The sequence below is a fragment of the Piliocolobus tephrosceles genome, chromosome 16, assembly GCF_002776525.5.
Source record: "Piliocolobus tephrosceles isolate RC106 chromosome 16, ASM277652v3, whole genome shotgun sequence".
NCBI lineage: Eukaryota > Metazoa > Chordata > Mammalia > Primates > Cercopithecidae > Piliocolobus > Piliocolobus tephrosceles.
In genome coordinates, this window is record NC_045449.1 from 7,747,802 (window position 1) to 7,765,289 (window position 17,488).

Below are 17,488 nucleotides of genomic sequence, written 5' to 3' on the forward strand. Positions count from 1 at the left end.
AGGGAAGGAGAGCCTTCTTTTAGTGGCCCTTGGAGGAAGGTTGACCTCTTTCTTTGCCTGTAGGGTTCAAACAAACAAAACATAAACCTTTCAACATTGGCTCCCAGGGAAAGAGCCTTCTCCAGGGCTTCTGTGAAAAGGATGCAGAGTAGAAGCTTTCCCATCAGCCTTTCTAAACTTTGGAACCCAAAGTTCCCTGTGTTCCCTCTCACCAGGGGAGAACAAGGAGGAAGACAGCAGTGTGATTCATTATGACAACGAGGCCATCGCTCGGCTGTTGGACCGGAACCAGGATGCAACTGAGGACACTGACGTGCAGAACATGAATGAGTATCTCAGCTCCTTCAAGGTGGCACAGTACGTCGTGCGGGAAGAAGACAAGGTGAGAGGCTCTGGGGGCCAGACATTATCTATCCCAGGCCATCTCCAAAAGGCAGTATCCTTTACTTGGCCTTGAAATAGGAGGGTCCGTCCCCCTTAGAACAGTAGTGGACCTCAAATAAGTTCTTCGTCTAATAGGTGAGACTGGCCTTCAGAGAGAAATGTAGGCACAGACAGTACTGGTAAACACAGAAGGGTACCTTCTGAGACAGTGCAGGAGAAACACTGTCAGAGGGATTAGAGGAGAGATTTAGAAAACATGAGGAGAGCACGCTGCAGGTAAGAGATGGCATGGAACATGCACAATGTCCAGAAAATGTATGCAGAGTCACGAAGCTCCAGGACTGGGGAGACCGGATTGGGCTGATGCAGCAGAGTAGGGATTTCGTTGCCATGGAAGGATTAGCAAAGAAGGAGACCCCCAGTGTTCATTCATTCTGCTGCCCTTCAGATTGAGGAAATTGAGCGAGAGATCATCAAGCAGGAGGAGAATGTGGACCCTGACTACTGGGAGAAGCTGCTGAGGCATCACTATGAGCAACAGCAGGAAGACCTGGCCCGGAATCTAGGCAAGGGCAAGCGGGTTCGCAAGCAAGTTAACTACAATGATGCTGCTCAGGAAGACCAAGGTGAGGACTGCCCCAGATGCAGGCAGTAAAAGCGGGGAAAGTGATGATGAGAAGGGACTTAAGGCTGGGGCTACTTAGAGGGTAAGAGAGAAGCCTAGAAGTCAGAGCCTTCCCCTGCTAAAAGGGAAAGACGTAAGGTAGAGTCATTAGGAATTACCCGGAGGCCAGGTGGGTTTGCAGGTGATTTAAACTATTTGGTGGTTGCACAGGCATCCTATGGGCACCCAGGGCCACTGCTTAGAGTAGGTTTGGCAGAAGAACCAGAGGGGCCCAGAGACTGAAGGTGGGCGGTGAATGAAGATGGTGTAGGATATGCGGCTCCCAAGTCAGACTTTGGGCAGTGACCTGGCGTTCCCAGAAGGGCCAAGGCCAGAATAAAGGTAGACAAGTCTCGGCAGGGAGGAAGCCAGCCAGAAAGGGCCCCAGCATGGGCATATCCTGAGAGACCTCCCTGACCACTGGGCCCTCTCCACCCCCACAGACAACCAGTCAGAGTACTCGGTGGGTTCAGAGGAGGAGGATGAAGACTTCGATGAACGTCCTGAAGGTGGCATCTGTGTTCCTGACTCTTACCATTTTATTTTGCAGTTTGCTTTAAGCCCACTGTTTTTGTACAAGTAAAAAATCTGTGTTTGTGTGTTTGTGTGTGTGTGTGTGGAAAAACTCGACTGTAGATGAGCAGAAAGGAAGCAATGTTGATAGTCTCTCCACTAGTAAACTTCTGTTTGTGTGACCACATAGACTAGATCAAGAAAGGCTGAATCATTTTCCATTCCCACTGGTAATCTGGGCCTTTGTCAGATATCAGCTATTAATTTTAAAATATGACTGGTTCTTTTTTTTTTGACTGGTTCTTTTAGACTCACTGGGTTAGTAGTTCTGAAGTGCTTGGGTGGAGAGAATTGGGAGCACCTCAAACATGATAGGAATGTTCCTGTGTTCTGTATCTTGTGGGAATGGGGTGCTAAGGAGGACTGAGGCTTAGAGGAGGTGGTGGATCAGCTAACTGATGTCATCCCCACTCTCAGGGCGTAGGCAGTCAAAGAGGCAGCTCCGGAATGAGAAAGATAAGCCACTGCCTCCACTGCTGGCCCGAGTCGGGGGCAACATTGAGGTGAGAGCTGGGCCCAGTGTTCGCGAGTTCTCCAAGGAGAGCATGAGGGCAGAAGGTTGGAAATTGGGGCCTGGATCACAGAGGGTAGAAAGGACAAGACCTAAGAACCCTGGACATTTGTCGCCATTGCCTCCTTGCCCCCACCCTCAGGTGCTGGGCTTCAATACCCGTCAGCGGAAGGCTTTCCTCAATGCCGTGATGCGCTGGGGGATGCCACCACAGGATGCCTTCACCACGCAGTGGCTGGTGCGGGACCTGAGGGGCAAGACTGAGAAGGAGTTTAAGTGAGTGTGGGTGATACAGGGCTGAGTTGGATGCAAGGGTAAGAGCTTTGGGCGTTCCGTTCTTCCTTGGGGCCGCCATATGATGTGACCTTACTCAACTGATTGTCACCCTCCCTGCCATACAACACTTCCTGGCTCGATTTCCTGGGGGGTGGTCTCAGCCCACCCCACCTCCCCTCAGCCGAGCCTAGAGTAGAGGGGCCAGGCATCCTCCCCAGGGGAGAGGTGTTGAAGCAAGGAACCTCTCCTGGGCTGTCCTAGCCTCACATTTACTTGGCCACAATCACCTGGCAGGAGGAGCTGGTGGAAAGGATGAAGAGCTGACTGATGGGGCCCAGGAATTAAGTACCAAGGCCAAGGGGAAAGGCCAGGGATGGGGCGCAGGGGCACGGTTAGGACTTGGAGGGCTGGTAATGGTGAGAGTGAGAGGCCCAGGGGAGGAGCCCTGGAGCACCTGAGGATTTGGGGACTTGGGGGTCCTCAGTCATCCTTGCATCTTCCTCACTGCCCTATACCCCTTCTGTGGCTCCCCTAACCGTCCTCCCACCCCGTGCTCCTTAGGGCCTATGTATCTTTGTTCATGCGCCATCTGTGTGAGCCTGGGGCAGACGGCTCTGAAACCTTTGCCGATGGGGTCCCTCGGGAGGGACTGAGTCGCCAGCAGGTGTTGACCCGCATTGGAGTCATGTCTCTCGTCAAGAAGAAGGTATCAGTCTTCCTCTCACCCAAAAAATCAAGCCGGCTGCCTAGTCTCTGTCCTTCCTCTGCCTCTGTCCCTGAGTTGTAAGCTCGCTCTGGTGTGAGACGGAGGAGACTGGAGCTTCCTGTCTGTCTGTCTGTAAGTGCCTGGAGCTGACACCTGTCCTTCCAACCCCAGGTGCAGGAGTTTGAGCACATCAATGGGCGTTGGTCAATGCCGGAACTGATGCCCGACCCCAGCGCTGACTCTAAGCGCTCCTCCAGAGCCTCCTCTCCTACCAAAACGTCTCCCACCACTCCTGAGGCTTCTGCTACCAACAGTCCCTGCACCTCTAAACCTGGTAATCAGAAATCAGGATGGTGGGAGAGACAGAAAGGAAGCCAGGAGTCAGGGCAAGAGAACCTCTGTCTTTATCACTGTGCCTTCCCCTGCAGCTACTCCAGCTCCAAGTGAGAAAGGAGAAGGCATAAGGACTCCTCTTGAGAAGGAGGAAGCTGAAAACCAGGAGGAAAAGCCAGAGAAGAACAGCAGAATTGGGGAGAAGATGGACACAGAGGTGTGTGGCTCCCTACATTCCCCTGTGGAGTGGGAGGGGAGGGGGCTTGGAGGCCAGATGCCTGGGAGCCCTTCAGCTCATCCTGACCCCATTGTCCTCTTACAGGTTGACGCCCCCAGCCCAGCCCCATCACTCGGGGAGCGGCTGGAGCCAAGGAAGATTCCTCTAGAGGATGAGGTGCCAGGGGTACCTGGAGAGATGGAGCTTGAACCTGGGTACCGTGGGGACAGAGAGAAGTCAGGTGGGTGCATGGCCTTAGGAGTGATGGGGGATTAGAATTTGGGATGTCCCTCTTCTGGGGTCAGAGGATGAGGGTAACATCCTCCCTTCCTATCCCCTACCCCCTCCCACAGCCACAGAGTCGACGCCAGGAGAAAGGGGGGAGGAGAAGCCGATGGATGGACAGGAACACAGGGAGAGGCCGGAGGGGGAAACGGGGGATTTGGGCAAGAGAGGTAATGGGTGGAAGGGACCGGACACCTGGGTCCCTGAGGGCATCAGGGGAGGTGGAGTCTGGGGAACCAAATGCTTGGGTCCTGGGCGGGTAGCTGTTTGAAAGGCCAGGACAGCACAGTACAGATAGTAGTCTTGGGACCTGGGAGGAAGGTGTCCTGAGGTGTGAGCTTTGGCCTGTCTGTCCTAGCAGAAGATGTAAAAGGTGACCGGGAGCTTCGACCAGGGCCTCGAGATGAGCCACGGTCCAATGGGCGACGAGAGGAAAAGACAGAGAAGCCCCGGTTCATGTTCAATATCGCAGATGGTGGCTTCACAGGTTGGGGAGACTCTCGCTGCTTTCTGCTCCTCAAGGGGATCTGCTCATCCTCATGGGGTTTCTCGCTTTGCCTGAGGCTTCCTGCTACCTTTAATTCCAAGTAACTTCCAATGAAGTATGTTGCATGCTGACTCCAATCCTTGCTCTAAATCTTTCTTAAGTATCCCTCTTAACTCCAAAGCTGGCTCTAATCCCACTTTTATTCTTAATTCTAACTCGAACCTGGTTAGTAACGGAGTTTGTTCCGAACTCCTAACCTAACCTTTACCGATTCCTCTTCAGGAGCCCTTAGTTCCCTTTCATTATTCAGTTTCCCCATCTCTACCTGTTTGTTGGACTGAGGGCAGTCTGCAAACCCCTGTTGCCTCTTCTGTCTGCTGCCTTCTTTGCAGAGCTTCACACACTGTGGCAGAATGAGGAACGGGCAGCTATTTCCTCGGGCAAACTCAATGAGATCTGGCACAGAAGACACGACTACTGGCTTCTGGCTGGGATTGTCCTGTATCCTTTGACACACGTGCAAGAAGGAAAAGGTTCTCTCAAGCTGGCGGAAAAAAAAAAAAAAAAAGGATGATGATTTCACACCCGGGGACAGGGCTGCTTTGGGGAGTCAGGCCAAAAGGAAGAAGTGTTCAAAGCCAAGCCCATTCCTGTTAAATTCCTTGATGGTTCCCTTTCCTTCATTGGTAGCCATGGCTATGCACGGTGGCAGGACATCCAGAATGATGCTCAATTTGCCATTATCAACGAGCCATTTAAAACTGAAGCCAACAAGGGGAACTTTCTGGAGATGAAAAATAAGTTCCTGGCCCGGAGGTTCAAGGTGGGAATGAGGGAGGACAGGAACGGGTTATAGACGGGCTTGGGTCAGAAGTGAGGTCAGATCTAGTTGGAACCTAGGGAAGGTTAACACCTTCAGGGCTGAGGTGATGCTTGGAGCCAAGACCAAAGTGTAACCTTGTGCTTAGGAGTGTGGTCTGGGTCAGGGTTGATGCTACGTTCACAGTTGGTTTGGAGCTAGGAGTGCTCTGGGCCAGCAGTGAGGGCAGGGTGGGTCTCCTGCTGTGTCCAGTCCCCCCGCCCGCCACTCAGCCACTGCTGGCAGAGCCCTGCCTTCACCTCCCAACCCTGTGCCCTCAGCTCCTGGAGCAGGCGCTGGTGATTGAGGAGCAGCTGCGGCGGGCGGCCTACCTGAACCTGTCGCAGGAGCCGGCGCACCCCGCCATGGCCCTCCACGCCCGCTTCGCCGAGGCCGAGTGCCTGGCCGAGAGCCACCAGCACCTCTCCAAGGAGTCGCTGGCGGGGAACAAGCCGGCCAACGCCGTCCTGCACAAGGGTAAGGGCCGCGGCGGCCCCGCGCGGGGGAGGGCCCACAACGCTGCGTAAGTCTTCACCCCGCACCCCTCAAAATCTTCCCACCCCCTGACCCCTCTACCCTCTGAACCACCCCCCTCTGACCTCTAACCCCACCCCTACCAACCTGGCACCCCCCTGGATTTTAGCCTCTAGGACTTGTGCAAACCAACCCTCATCCACGCCTGATAGCATTCACAACCATGCCCCATAGAGGGACCTGCCCCAGCCTCCATGTCCCCTCTACACAGTGGGGCCCCTTCACTGGCGGTGGAGCCGCATCCCCGCCATACTGCCGACATCATCCAGTTAGGGGCCTTGGACTGTGTGTGCACCATACAAATCCCTGGCTCTGGTCAAACAAATCACATTCCCTCACATCTTTCACCCCGTGAGGCAGAAACTACCACCCATCCAACCCTCTGACCCTACTCCATGAAACTTCCCTTTGACCTTCGACCTTTCCTCCTACCGCCTCTTACCTCGCCAGTGATAGAGATTATATCCAAAGCCCTCTAACCATCTAATCCTGCCTGATGTAGTCACTGACTCCTGGCCCCTTTGATCCCTGTTCTAATTCCTTGAATCTGTAATACTGACCTTCTAACCTCCCTCTCCCCTTACATATTAAAACCTTGATTCCTTAAAGCTTTGACACTTACCACCTCCCATGCCTCCTGACTATTTCCTCCCCATCATCCCCAACCCCAAACCTTGCTCTTCCAGTATGAGATGTTCTGACAACTCCCCGCCCCCATGTCTTCCAATGTCCCCCCCATCTTCCTTTCCTCCATGCTCCCTTTTTCTTTCTTCTTTCTCTCCATCTGTCTTCTGTGGTGATCTGGTCTCTCTCTTTTCCTGACACTTTTTCTTTTCCCCTGAGTTGCTTCTGTTTTTTGTCTACTTCTTTTACTTTCTTGATCTCTGCTTCTTTGACATCTGTGTCCTCCTCTCTTGCTCTTTTTCTGCCTGTATCTGTCCATCTGATGCCTCTCTTTTCCTGGCTCCATCTCTCTATTTCCCTGTCTTTCTCTTGCCCTTCTTTCTCTGTGGCCCGGGCCCCAGTTCTGAACCAGCTGGAGGAGTTGCTGAGCGACATGAAGGCGGACGTGACCCGCCTGCCAGCCACGCTATCCCGAATACCCCCCATCGCAGCCCGCCTTCAGATGTCCGAGCGCAGCATCCTCAGCCGGCTGGCCAGCAAGGGCACGGAGCCTCACCCCACACCGGTAACCCTCTTTCACCCTAGCTCCAGTTTTCCCTGTTTGGGTTCCTCCTGCACACATACAAACACTTCCATCAGAATCCTATACAATATGGAAAAACATCTTGCTAGAACACAGTCGTCACCCTTGAGTGAGTCTGCCTGCCTGTGTATCCTACCCTCAGTAGTTGTGGAGTGTGGCTCATAATGTCTCCCCTACAGCTTCTTTCCTCTCACAGACTATGAACTGACTCCAACTTCTGCTTACTCTCTGTTCCAGGCCTTCCCCCCGGGTCCCTACGCTACACCTCCGGGGTACGGGGCGGCCTTCAGCGCCGCACCCGTAGGGGCCCTGGCCGCCGCAGGCGCCAATTACAGCCAGATGCCTGCAGGGTCCTTCATCACAGGTCAGCTGGTGTTTTCCTACCCCTGCTACTCACACTCCTCCTTTGCCAAACTTTATTTCTGCTCAGTTGCCCTTTAACTGCTCTAGTCCATCTCATTTCCTTGGTGGTATCTGGTGTTTTATGAGATAGAGTTGTTCTAGGCTGTCCCCCCATCCCTTTCTTAACCCCTCTTTGATCTCCTTTATCAAAAACCAGAGTTTTAGTAGATCTGTGACTTGGTGTCTTCTACCCAAGCCACCTCCCTCCAGGTTCCTTAAAGGGAAAGTGAATATGAAACCCGAGGGATATAGACTGGGAACATGTGTTCAATCATGTAACATAAAGTGGAATCTCAGGGAAAGGGGTTTGCCCTGGTCTTCCCACCCTTACCTGGGGCAACTGGAAGTGGCAGGAGGTGATCTACAAGTGAGAATTCACCACTGTCATGAAGTGCTGTTTGGGAGTAATGTGGGGATTGATCTTCCCTTACCCCTTTCCCAAACAGCCGCCACCAACGGCCCTCCAGTGCTGGTGAAGAAGGAGAAGGAAATGGTGGGGGCGTTGGTGTCAGACGGGCTGGATCGGAAGGAGCCCCGAGCCGGGGAGGTGATCTGTATAGACGACTGACTGGATCCCAGGCCTGCCCTTCACCCAGGCCCCGTCCCCGAGGCCGACCCCCAGCTCAAGCGCTGGGGCCTGCTGCCAGCCCTCCACCTTCCCCACCCCTTGGGCCATCACTGGGCTAGGAACCCCTTTGCCCCTCTCTGCAGCTCCTCTCTTCAAGAAGGGCCCTTTGTCTTTCTCCACTCCCACGCGCCTTTCCCACCAAGCCTTGAAGACTGTGCTGGTGAGAAGAGGTCTGGGTGGGAGATGGCTGGCAGGGTCTTCCAAGTACCTTCCTCCCCCACTGCCAAGTATACACAACTTCCCAGTAAATGGTTGTGGGGAGGCAAGAGGTGGAGCCTCCCCAGCTGTTTCCCTGCAGAATCAGCTCCATCTCATGCAGAAGTGGAGAATTAGCCTTGCCTGGCCTTTAGGAACTTTTGCGGGGAAGAGAGCTTTGAAGAGAGGAGGGGGACTTTTAGAGAGGGATGAAAATGAGTCCTGGGAGGGAGGAAGGGACGAGGAGGGGTGGCTGCATGTTACCGTTCCCTACCTCTCCCCACATGGAGGGTGGAGCAGTTATGAGGGAGGAAGTCAATTGCTGTTCAGCCTCAGAATAAAGGCGCCGTTCACTGGCTCAGTTACCTCCTGTGTACCGGCATCTTGTGTTGGGAATGTTCCCCCCTCCCTAGGGACCAAGGACCACCCCCTACAAAGAGTAATGGTTGGGTGATACTCCCTTAAACCAAAGAGGAGCTCCCCAACCTGTTCTAGGGACCCAGGTAACCTAGAAGGGTGGGAGAGAATACAATGGGCCAGACGGCGGCGGTGGGGGGGGGAAGCCCCCAGTTCTGGGGCTTAGGTTCCTGGAAGACTTCTACCACCCTCCCTCCTCAAGGCCTAGATACAGACTAAATTTGCATTAAGTCAGGCAGGGGACCTAGTCAGGGTCTTGGGAGCTACCTTGTCATTGGGACCAGAGCAAAATAGTGGAGGGCAGGCAAGGGAAATGTGGGCACATCCCCCCCTCCCAGGAGGGGCCGGGGAGAGTGGCAGTTTGCATGGCGAACCCCCCACTTCCTCTTTGCTGCCCCTTCACTTTCTTGCTGCCCCTTTCCCAGTCTCTCTTCACACCCACTCCTGGTCTGTCCTGATCCCCTCTTCTGTATCAGGTTTATTGGTTGTACATATAAATTATACTTTCCTTTCTGTGTGCTCTGTTATTTTTTATGGGGGGGAGTTTTGGGGGGAGGGATAAGAAAAGTTGTTGCTTTCTGCCTTTTCTTTTTAAAAAAATCTTACGACTTTTTCCTTTTCCTCATTTTTATCTCTTGGATGATTCACTAAAACTGAGGTTCTTCCAGCCCCAACCATGTGATGGGCTCAGTGTAGAGAAGGAGGGTGAGCAGCAGATACCTACATGGCCTCAGGTTGACTTCAGAGAGAGTGGGACTTACTGGACAGAAATGTAGTGGGAGGAGTGCCTAGCAAGATTCAAAACTGCCTTCCAGCCATCCTTTTGATCATCCTTTCCACCTTCAAGTTGCACTTTAGTTCCCCTAAGAGTCAGTAGAGGTCACTACAGCTCCACAGGTTCAGTTCCAGTATGAAGCAAAGGCACACTTTTTATTTTTTTTAAGGAGTTGAGGGTCAGATCTGTCTAGCTTACTAAAGATTTGAACTGCTAGGCACTTCCTTGATGTTTATTGCTCACTAAACAGAGCTTCTCAGAGATTGAGAGAGGCCAGACATGTAGTTCACAAGGCTATTATATTAAAAAAAAATAAGATATAAAGCCAGTACATACTATACAGTAACACTGCTGTTGGCCCTGGAGATAAAACAGTCACAGGTCAGCCCTTGCTCCCATGGGGCTTACACTCCAGTGAGGACACCCACAAAGCATGAAAATAAAAGCAGTAAAAATAAAACAGGGCATTACGTTACAGAGGGGTGGGGGAAAGGGCTCTACTACGTTGAAGGCAGAAAAAGGCCTCCCAGAAGAGGGAACATTTAAGCTGAGACGTAAGGACAGGAAAATGCCAAAATAGGGTTACAAAAATTGAGGTTTATAACTCATAAGTGTATATGATTTGTCAATCAAAAATAGTTTAAAAAGGTTGGAGACCCCTAAAAATTGAGGTGAATACTTAATAAGTTCACATTTTTAAGAGAAAAATGTAACATAGTAGGTTAGGATTTCTTTAGCAATAGAATGTTACTTTAGAACTTTGGATAAAATAATCTATCAGTCATACCTATTATGTTTTAAATATTCTATCTACAGATGGTGATATCCTAAAGAGTCCAGGATCTAGACCAATGATACTTACATTTTCACATGCACACAAATCACCTGGGATTGTTAAAATGCCAGAGTCTGGCCGGGCACGGTGGCTCACTCCTATAATCCCAGCACTTTGGGAGGCCGAGGTGGGTGCACCACCTGAGATCAGGAGTTTGAGACCAGCCTGACCAACACGGCAAAACCCCATCTCTACTAAAAATAAGAAAATTAGCCAAGCGTGGTGGCAGGCGCCTGTAATCCCAGCTACTTCAGTGGGTGAGGCAGGAGAATCACTTGAACCTGGGAGGTGGAGGCTGCAGTAAGGTGAGATTGCGCCACTGCACTCCAGCCTGGGCGACAGAGTGAGACTGTCTCAAAAACAAAAACAAAAAAACAACCCTGCCAGAGTCTCATCCAGGAAGTCTGGAGTAGGATCCTGGAGTGAGACTGCACTTCCATCGACAGTATACCAACGCTGCTGGTCCTTGACTATGACTATATGGTCATAAGATACTTACAGGATTCTAAAATAGAATACATGGCATATATACAATAGGTGATGTCCCATTATGGGACACAAATTTTAAAGACACTTAAAATTGTAGAAGTATCTTTTCAGTAGCGCCAGTGTTCCCTGTGACTGTAAAGATAACACAGATAATAGCAAAAGTTTGAAATATGATGCCTTTCAAATGGCTCTCCTTTCCTACTTTGATAGGCTCTAATTAGGTGCCTCACATAAATGCCCTTTGGAATTTCTGATACCTGCCCTAGCAGGCTGAAGGTAGATTCTGAAATGAAGCAAGGCTCCTAATCATAGTCATAGGCAGGGAGCCATCTCAATTTTTGGAACACAGAACTGGGAGTGGGGAGACAGCAGGCATATCAGCACCCTTACATGCCAGAGAAGTGAGATTAACATGACGCGAAAATTAGCCTCTTCTCTCCCATTCCATCTTAAAAAAAAAAAAAAAATTCAAACCATTGACAAAGAATTGCTAAAACGGGACCTGTTGCTCCCACACACCAGAGCCACCCTGGACAAAAGCCAAAGTCCCAGCTAAGAAAACAGTCTGTCTTCTTCCCACAGTAACGTAGGCTTTGTTTATATCATCCCTTGGCCACTCCATCCTGAAAATGTAAGACTGGCACAGTCAGTAGATGGGGGCGAGTTCGTCTAGGAGCCTCCCCAACTCATCATCAACACCTCCCAGGGCGTTCCCTCCTGCCCTCGGCTCATCTCTCTTATCACATGTCAATCCTGGGATCTGAGACAGAGCAGTCTTGATATCAGCCCCCGCGAGGCTGCAGCTCCCACCTTCCTTCGGCTGTGGCTTCCGAGTTCCTCGGTTACAACGTGCAGCGGGTCAGGTGGGCAATGTCCTTGATCTCCGGACAGTAGAGCACTGGCGGAAAGAAGAAGGGTTAGCGGCACCAGGAGCAAGCCAACGAACCTCCGTGTTCCTCGGCGCTCTCTCCCCTGCATCCTCCCCTGGCAGCCCCTCACCGTTGCTAGGCAGCGGACGCCGCCAGCGCCGCGCGGGCGCCAGGACCCTGTCCCAGAGCCGCCGGAGCGCGCGCCACCCAGCGCTCCTAGGCCCCGCCTCCTTCTCGCTCTCCCCTTCCTCCTCGGCCTCTCCGTCAGCGTCGCTGCTTTCTTTGGCCGGGTTCCCCGCTTCATCTCGTTCGCACTTGGCCCGCGCTTTTTCCTCCAATCGCGACCACAAGTCCGAGTCAAGAGCGATCTCTGTGACGCCGCCGCGCGGGAGCGGCGAGGGCGCGCGGCAGAAGGGGCACGTGACCACGCGGCGCAGGCGCACCACGCGCGCGGCCGCCCCGCCGCCGTCGCCGCGAGCTGCCAACTCGCGGAGGCAGGCGGTGCAGAGCGTGTGGCCGCAGCGGGCGCGCGCCGTCCCGGGCAGGCGGCGGGGCGCGCGGCCCCCGAGGTTGAAAGGACGGTAGCAGATGTTGCAGTCCAGGTCGCCCCGCTCTGGAAGAGAGGGCACCCTCACCAAGAGCTGCATCGTGCCCGCCGCGAACTCGAGGGCGTCGCTAACGCGGCCGGCTCCGTGAACGGAACGAACTGACTCTTCTGAGGCCCGGGTCGGGTCCTGGGGCCGGCGCCGCGGCCTCTTTCCCCTTTAAATAGGGGAATAAGTGAGGCCCCACCCTTCTAAGCGTCACGCCTTGATCGGGCCGCTCCCCGTGGCGGCACGTGTGGGGGCGGTGGAGGCTTGAGGCCTGGCATGACAGCGATGATGGAGTCGGGGAGGCGGCCCAGGCCGTGCCAGGACCGGAGCCCTGGGGGCCAAGGCAGCCATTCCTCCCTTCCTCCCCACTGCCGGGGAGCGGGGTGGGGCTTTCCTTCTTCCCCCAACGCAACGCCAGCGCGCCTTCATTCTACCATTTGCAAATCCGCGGGTCCCTCCCTGCGCCTCAGCCGTCAGTCATTCGCACAGGTCTCTAAAGCCCCCTCGGCCTATTCAGTTGCTCGCAGTGAGTTTCACAATCCCACTCAGTTTCCAAACACTGCCCATTCTGCCCAACCTTTAGTGGTCCCGGGTCCTTTGACTCGATTTTGTCCTCAATTCTCATTATAGATGACCTCTCTGTGTTGCTTGTAAGGCTGGCTTCCTAAACTTCATTCTCCCCAAACTGCTTAACTCTCAGCTGGTATCTCAGCCTAAGGAGGGACCTAGATTCCAGGACCATGGCTTTAGGAATGCTGGGAATCCTTTCCTTCCGGAGGCCTGGACACCCACACATCGTGATGGCCCCAGTAAAGCTCCCCAGCATAAGTTCTGACTCAGGGGTCTGACTTCTCCCACTGGTAAACAGGACATGGTATTCACAACCACATTCCCCTCATGGTGCCACACCCACACACAGCTGCCTTCTCACCCTCCTCTCCTGGACCTGCAGCCCAGGTTCCGTTGTGGAGGGTAATAACACAGTCTAGAGCCAGCTGGCTTGAGTTCAGATCCTAGCTTCCACCTCTTACTAGTTGTGACACTTTGAGCAAGTTTCTAAATTTATGTGGGCCTTGGTTTCCTATAAAAAATGTGGATAATGAGGACTGAACGAGGTTATATGTATAAGGTGCTTCAAACGGTGTCCACTACACAGTAAAACACCAGGTAAGTACTATATTAGCTACTATTCTTATCCTGTGCCCCCAGCCTATACTGAATTCACCTTAATTTCTCAGTACCCAACATTTTCTTTTTTTTTCTTTTTTTTTGAGACAGAGCCTCGCTCTGTCGCCCAGGCTGGAGTGCAGTGGCACCATCTCCGCTCACTGCAAGCTCCGCCTCCTGGATTCATGCCATTCTCCTGCCTCAACCTCCCAAGTAGCTGGGACTACAGGCGCCTGCCACCACGCCCAGCTAATTTTTTGTACTTTTAGGAGAGATGGGGTTTCACCGTGTTAGCCAAGATGGTCTCGATCTCCTGACCTGGTGATCCGCCCGCCTCGGCCTCCCAAAGTGCTGGGATTACAGGTGTGAGCCACCGTGCCCGGCCAGTACCCAACATTTTCAACACGCATCCCTCTTGACCAATATGTGCAAGATGGGCTTCTCCACACCCATGGCATTTACCAGCTATCACAGGCAATGCAGAGCTGGTTTTTTAACCTTAATTGTTCAAACCTAGAGGGTAATCTCTTTTGAGGAGGTATACCATTGTTTTTAAGCAAACATTTCAGAACTTTTGAATGGTATTGTCTGTAATTATGGGAGAAGCTATCTACTTATTACAGTGATGCTGTCACAATTCAAAACTTTTTGGTCTTAAAAAGGAACTGGTAGGGCCGGGCATGGTGGCTCTTGCCTGTAATCCCAGCATTTTGGGAGGCCAAGGCGAGTGGATTGCTTGAGATCAGGAGTTCAAGACCAGCCTGGCCAACATGGTGAAACCCCGTCTCTACTAAAAATACAAAAATTAGACGGGCGTGGTGGCTCACACCTGTAGTCCCAGCTATTCGGGAGGCTGAGGCATGAGAATTGCTTGAACCCGGCAGGTGGAGGTTGCAGTGAGCGGAGATCACACCACTGCACTCCAGTCTGGGCAACAGAGTGAGACTCGGTCTCCAAAAAAAGAAAAGGGGGGGAGGGGGGTATCTATGGTTAATAAATATATGATGGGCCGAGTGCAGTGACTCACGCCTTTAATCCCAGCACTTTGGGAGGCCGAGACTAGCGGATTGCCTAGGCTTAGGAGTTCACGACCAGCTTGAGCAACATGGTGAAACCCAGTCTTTACTAAAAATCCAAAAAATTACCCGGGCATGGTGGCGTGCACCTGTAGTCCCAGTTACTTGGGAGGCTGAGGCAGGAGAATTGCTTGAACCCAGGAGGTGGAGGTTGCGGTGAGCCAAGATTGCACCAGTGTACTCCAGCCTGGGCAACAGGGCGAGACTCTGTCTCAAAAAAAAAAAAAAAAACTTTTAATGTGGTGGTAGATTAATGGTGGCCCCAAATTCCTTTGCAGTGTGACTTTGGTGCTTCTCACATTAAGAATTGGGGTCTCTTTCTCTATCCCTTGAATCTGGGCTGGTCTTGTAACTAGCTTTGACCAATAGGTGTGGCAGAAGTGATGTGTGAGTTCTGGAACCTAGTCCTTCAGAGGCCTTGTAGCTTCTGCCTTTGTCCCCTTGGAACACTCCCTGAGACCACCATGTAAGGAAGAGGCCACACGGAGGAGCGCCAGCCAACAGCCAGACATGCTGGTGAGGCCATTTTCCATTTTCCTGCTCAGCTGACCTGCTGTTTGAGTGCAGCCACATGAGTGAACCTAGGTGAAAACAGCAAAGGAACTCCTAGCCAGCCCACAGAATCGTGAAAAAGAACAGTTTTTAAAAGTTATTTCTCCTGTGTGGTGGCTCACACTTGTAATCCTAGCACTTTGGGAGACCAAGATGGAAGGATCACTTGAGCTCGGGAGTTTGAGATCAGCCTGAGCATCGTGGTGAGACCCCGTCTTTACAAGAAAAGAAAAGAAAAGAAAAAAGCCAGGCACAGTGGTGCACATCATTCCAGCTACTCAGTAGGCTGAGGTGGGAGAATCACTTGAGCCTCAGGACTTCGAAGCTGCACTGAGCCGTGATCATATCAGTGCACTCCAGCCTGGGTGACAAGAGTGAGACCCCGCCTCTTAAAAATAAATAACAAGTGGCTGGGCACGGTGGCTCATGCCTGTAATCCCAGCACTTTGGGAGGCTGAGGCGGGCAGATCATGAGATCAGGAAATCGAGACCCTCCTGGACAACATGGTGAAACCCCGTCTCTACTTAAAATACAAAAGTTAGCTGGGCATGGTGGCACGTGCCTGTAATGCCAGCTACTGGGGAGGCTAAGGCAGGAGAATTGCTTGAGCCACGGAGTCAGAGGTTGCAGTGAGCCAAGATCGTGCCACTGCACTCCAGTCTGGCAACAGAGCAAGACTCCATCTCTGAATAAATAAATAAATAGTGGCCGGGCGTGGTGGCTCATGCCTGTAATCCCAGCACTTTGGGAGACTGAGACGGGTGGATCACCAGATTAGGAGTTCAAGACCAGCCTGGCCAAGATAGTGAAACCCTGTCTACTAAAAATACAAAAAATCAGCTGGGCGTGGTGGCACTCGCCTGTAGTCCCAGTTACTCAGGAGGCTGAGGCAGGAGGATCACTTGAACCCAGGAGGTGGAGGTTGCAGTGAGCCAAGATCGCGCCACTGTACTCCAGCCTGAGTGACACAGAAAGACTCCATCTCAAAATAAAATAAAATAAAATAAATAAAAAGTTATCTCAGGCCATTAATGTTGGTAGTGATTTGTTGTGTATCATAGATAACTGATATAGAGGGCTTCCTACTGTTTTTTTCCCAGTATGATAAATATAATATTTTTTGAGACAGGATCTTGCTCTGACCATCAGGCTGGAGCATAGTGGCATAATCTTGGCTCACTACAGCCTCAATCTCCCAGATGCAAGCCACCTACCCACCTAAGGCTCCGAGTGGCTGGGACTACACAGGTACGAGCTACCATGCCCAGTTAAGTCTTGTATGTTTGTAGAGATGGGGTCTCCCCATGTTGCCCAGGCTGGTCTCAAACCCCTGGGCTCAAGTGATCCATCTGCCTCAGCCTCCCAAAGTGCTGGGATTACAGGTGTGAGCCACTGCGCTGGCCTAGATAAATATAACGTTGTAAGGTGCCCTGTAAGTCCCTGTGTGTTCTGAACTTACCCATGCCTGCCTGTCTTCTCTCCCACCCTCCCACCCTCCCTCCCTCCCTCCTTCCCTGCCTCCCTTCCTTTCTTCCTTCCTTCCTGAGTCTTGCTCTGTCACCCAGGCTGGAGTGCAGTGGCATGATCTCAGCTCACTGCAACCTCTGCCTCCTGGGTTCAAGCGATTCTCCTGCCTCAGCTTTCCAAGTAGCTGGGACTACAGGTGGCTAACTTTTTTTTTTTTTTTTTTTTTTGTATTTTTAGTAGAGACAGGTTTTCCCCATGTTGGCCAGGCTGGTCTCAAACTCCTGACCTCAAGTGATCCACCAGCCTCAGCCTCCCAAAGTACTGGGATTACAGGCATGAGCCACTGTGCCCAACCATTACCCATGTCTCACTTTCTGTTCCGTTCCTCTCTAGACACTCTGGCTTTGGGTACTTTTGGTTTGTATGTTCTTTTCTGCCACAGGCCTTAGCATATGCTCTTAACCCTCTTGCTTAACCCTTATTAACACCTATTCATCCTTTAGCTCTCGGTGTTAACCTCACCACGTCAAATAACCACTATAGACTCGGTAACACCATGTGCTTTCCTCTGGACTTTGGACAGGAAGTTTGTATTTATTTAGTGGTTCTATGATTGTCTCTCTCCTCAGCAAGATATATGAAGGTTCTGAGTCTGGTTTTGTTCACCTTTGTATCCCTGTGCCACACCATAATAGGACTCAATAGACAAATACTTGCTAAATTAATGAATGAGGTGAGTGATAAATATGGCAAATGTCGATATACAAAGGAGGTGTGACAATAAAAGAAGGTTTTTGTTTTGTTTTGTTTTGTTTTTTTAAATCAAAGGGTTTCCATGCCGGGCGCGGTGGCTCAAGCCTGTAATCCCAGCACTTTGGGAGGCCGAGACGGGCAGATCACGAGGTCAGCAGATCGAGACCATCCTGGCTAACACGGTGAAACCCCGTCTCTACTAAAAAATACAAAAACTAGCCGGGCGAGGTAGC

General features: G+C 52.0%; 2 protein-coding genes and 1 non-coding gene across 20 annotated transcripts in view; 2 read left to right on the top strand and 1 right to left on the bottom strand.

The window, feature by feature from the left end:
- The window catches only part of CHD3 (chromodomain helicase DNA binding protein 3), a 28,430-nt gene extending 19,239 nt beyond the window's left edge, over positions 1 to 9,191 (top strand). For 6 of the 17 annotated variants that reach the window (XM_023193271.3, XM_023193274.3, XM_023193275.3 and 3 more), the window contains 17 exons: positions 216 to 382; positions 833 to 1,010; positions 1,492 to 1,557; positions 2,039 to 2,124; positions 2,275 to 2,408; positions 2,970 to 3,114; positions 3,286 to 3,448; positions 3,543 to 3,664; positions 3,770 to 3,905; positions 4,018 to 4,119; positions 4,308 to 4,436; positions 4,829 to 4,937; positions 5,127 to 5,259; positions 5,577 to 5,818; positions 6,855 to 7,018; positions 7,274 to 7,400; positions 7,885 to 9,191. In XM_023193271.3, the coding sequence (XP_023049039.1) occupies positions 216 to 382; positions 833 to 1,010; positions 1,492 to 1,557; positions 2,039 to 2,124; positions 2,275 to 2,408; positions 2,970 to 3,114; positions 3,286 to 3,448; positions 3,543 to 3,664; positions 3,770 to 3,905; positions 4,018 to 4,119; positions 4,308 to 4,436; positions 4,829 to 4,937; positions 5,127 to 5,259; positions 5,577 to 5,818; positions 6,855 to 7,018; positions 7,274 to 7,400; positions 7,885 to 8,125 (2,444 nt within the window). In that variant the 3' untranslated portion in view covers positions 8,126 to 9,191. The other 11 variants (XM_023193288.3, XM_023193278.3, XM_023193272.3 and 8 more) reach the window with 10 other exon arrangements.
- LOC111527104 lies at positions 2,541 to 2,679 on the top strand. The gene has a single exon (XR_002726571.1).
- On the bottom strand, positions 4,767 to 12,293 carry RNF227 (ring finger protein 227). 2 transcript variants are annotated; one of them, XM_026456298.2, is made up of 3 exons: positions 11,777 to 12,293; positions 11,588 to 11,675; positions 4,767 to 4,980 (listed from the first exon to the last, which is right to left on the bottom strand). In XM_026456298.2, the coding sequence occupies exons 1-2, from the start codon at positions 12,291 to 12,293 to the stop codon at positions 11,620 to 11,622; spliced, it is 573 nt and encodes a 190-aa protein (XP_026312083.1). In that variant the 3' UTR covers positions 4,767 to 4,980; positions 11,588 to 11,619. The 2 variants fall into 2 exon arrangements, with proteins under 2 accessions (XP_026312083.1, XP_026312082.1); XM_026456297.1 differs by lacking the exon at positions 4,767 to 4,980 and having other exon boundaries at positions 10,749 to 11,675.
- Positions 12,294 to 17,488: the final 5,195 nt, after the last annotated feature.

Excerpts from the sequence above, each read along its gene's own strand:
- RNF227 (XM_026456298.2), bottom strand. The coding sequence starts at position 12,293 with ATGCAGCTCTTGGTGAGGGTGCCCTCTCTTCCAGAGCGGGGCGACCTG. Across the intron at positions 11,676-11,776 it reads GCGTCCGCTGCCTAGCAACG|TGCTCTACTGTCCGGAGATC; the intron begins GTGAGGGGCTGC and ends TCTTTCCGCCAG.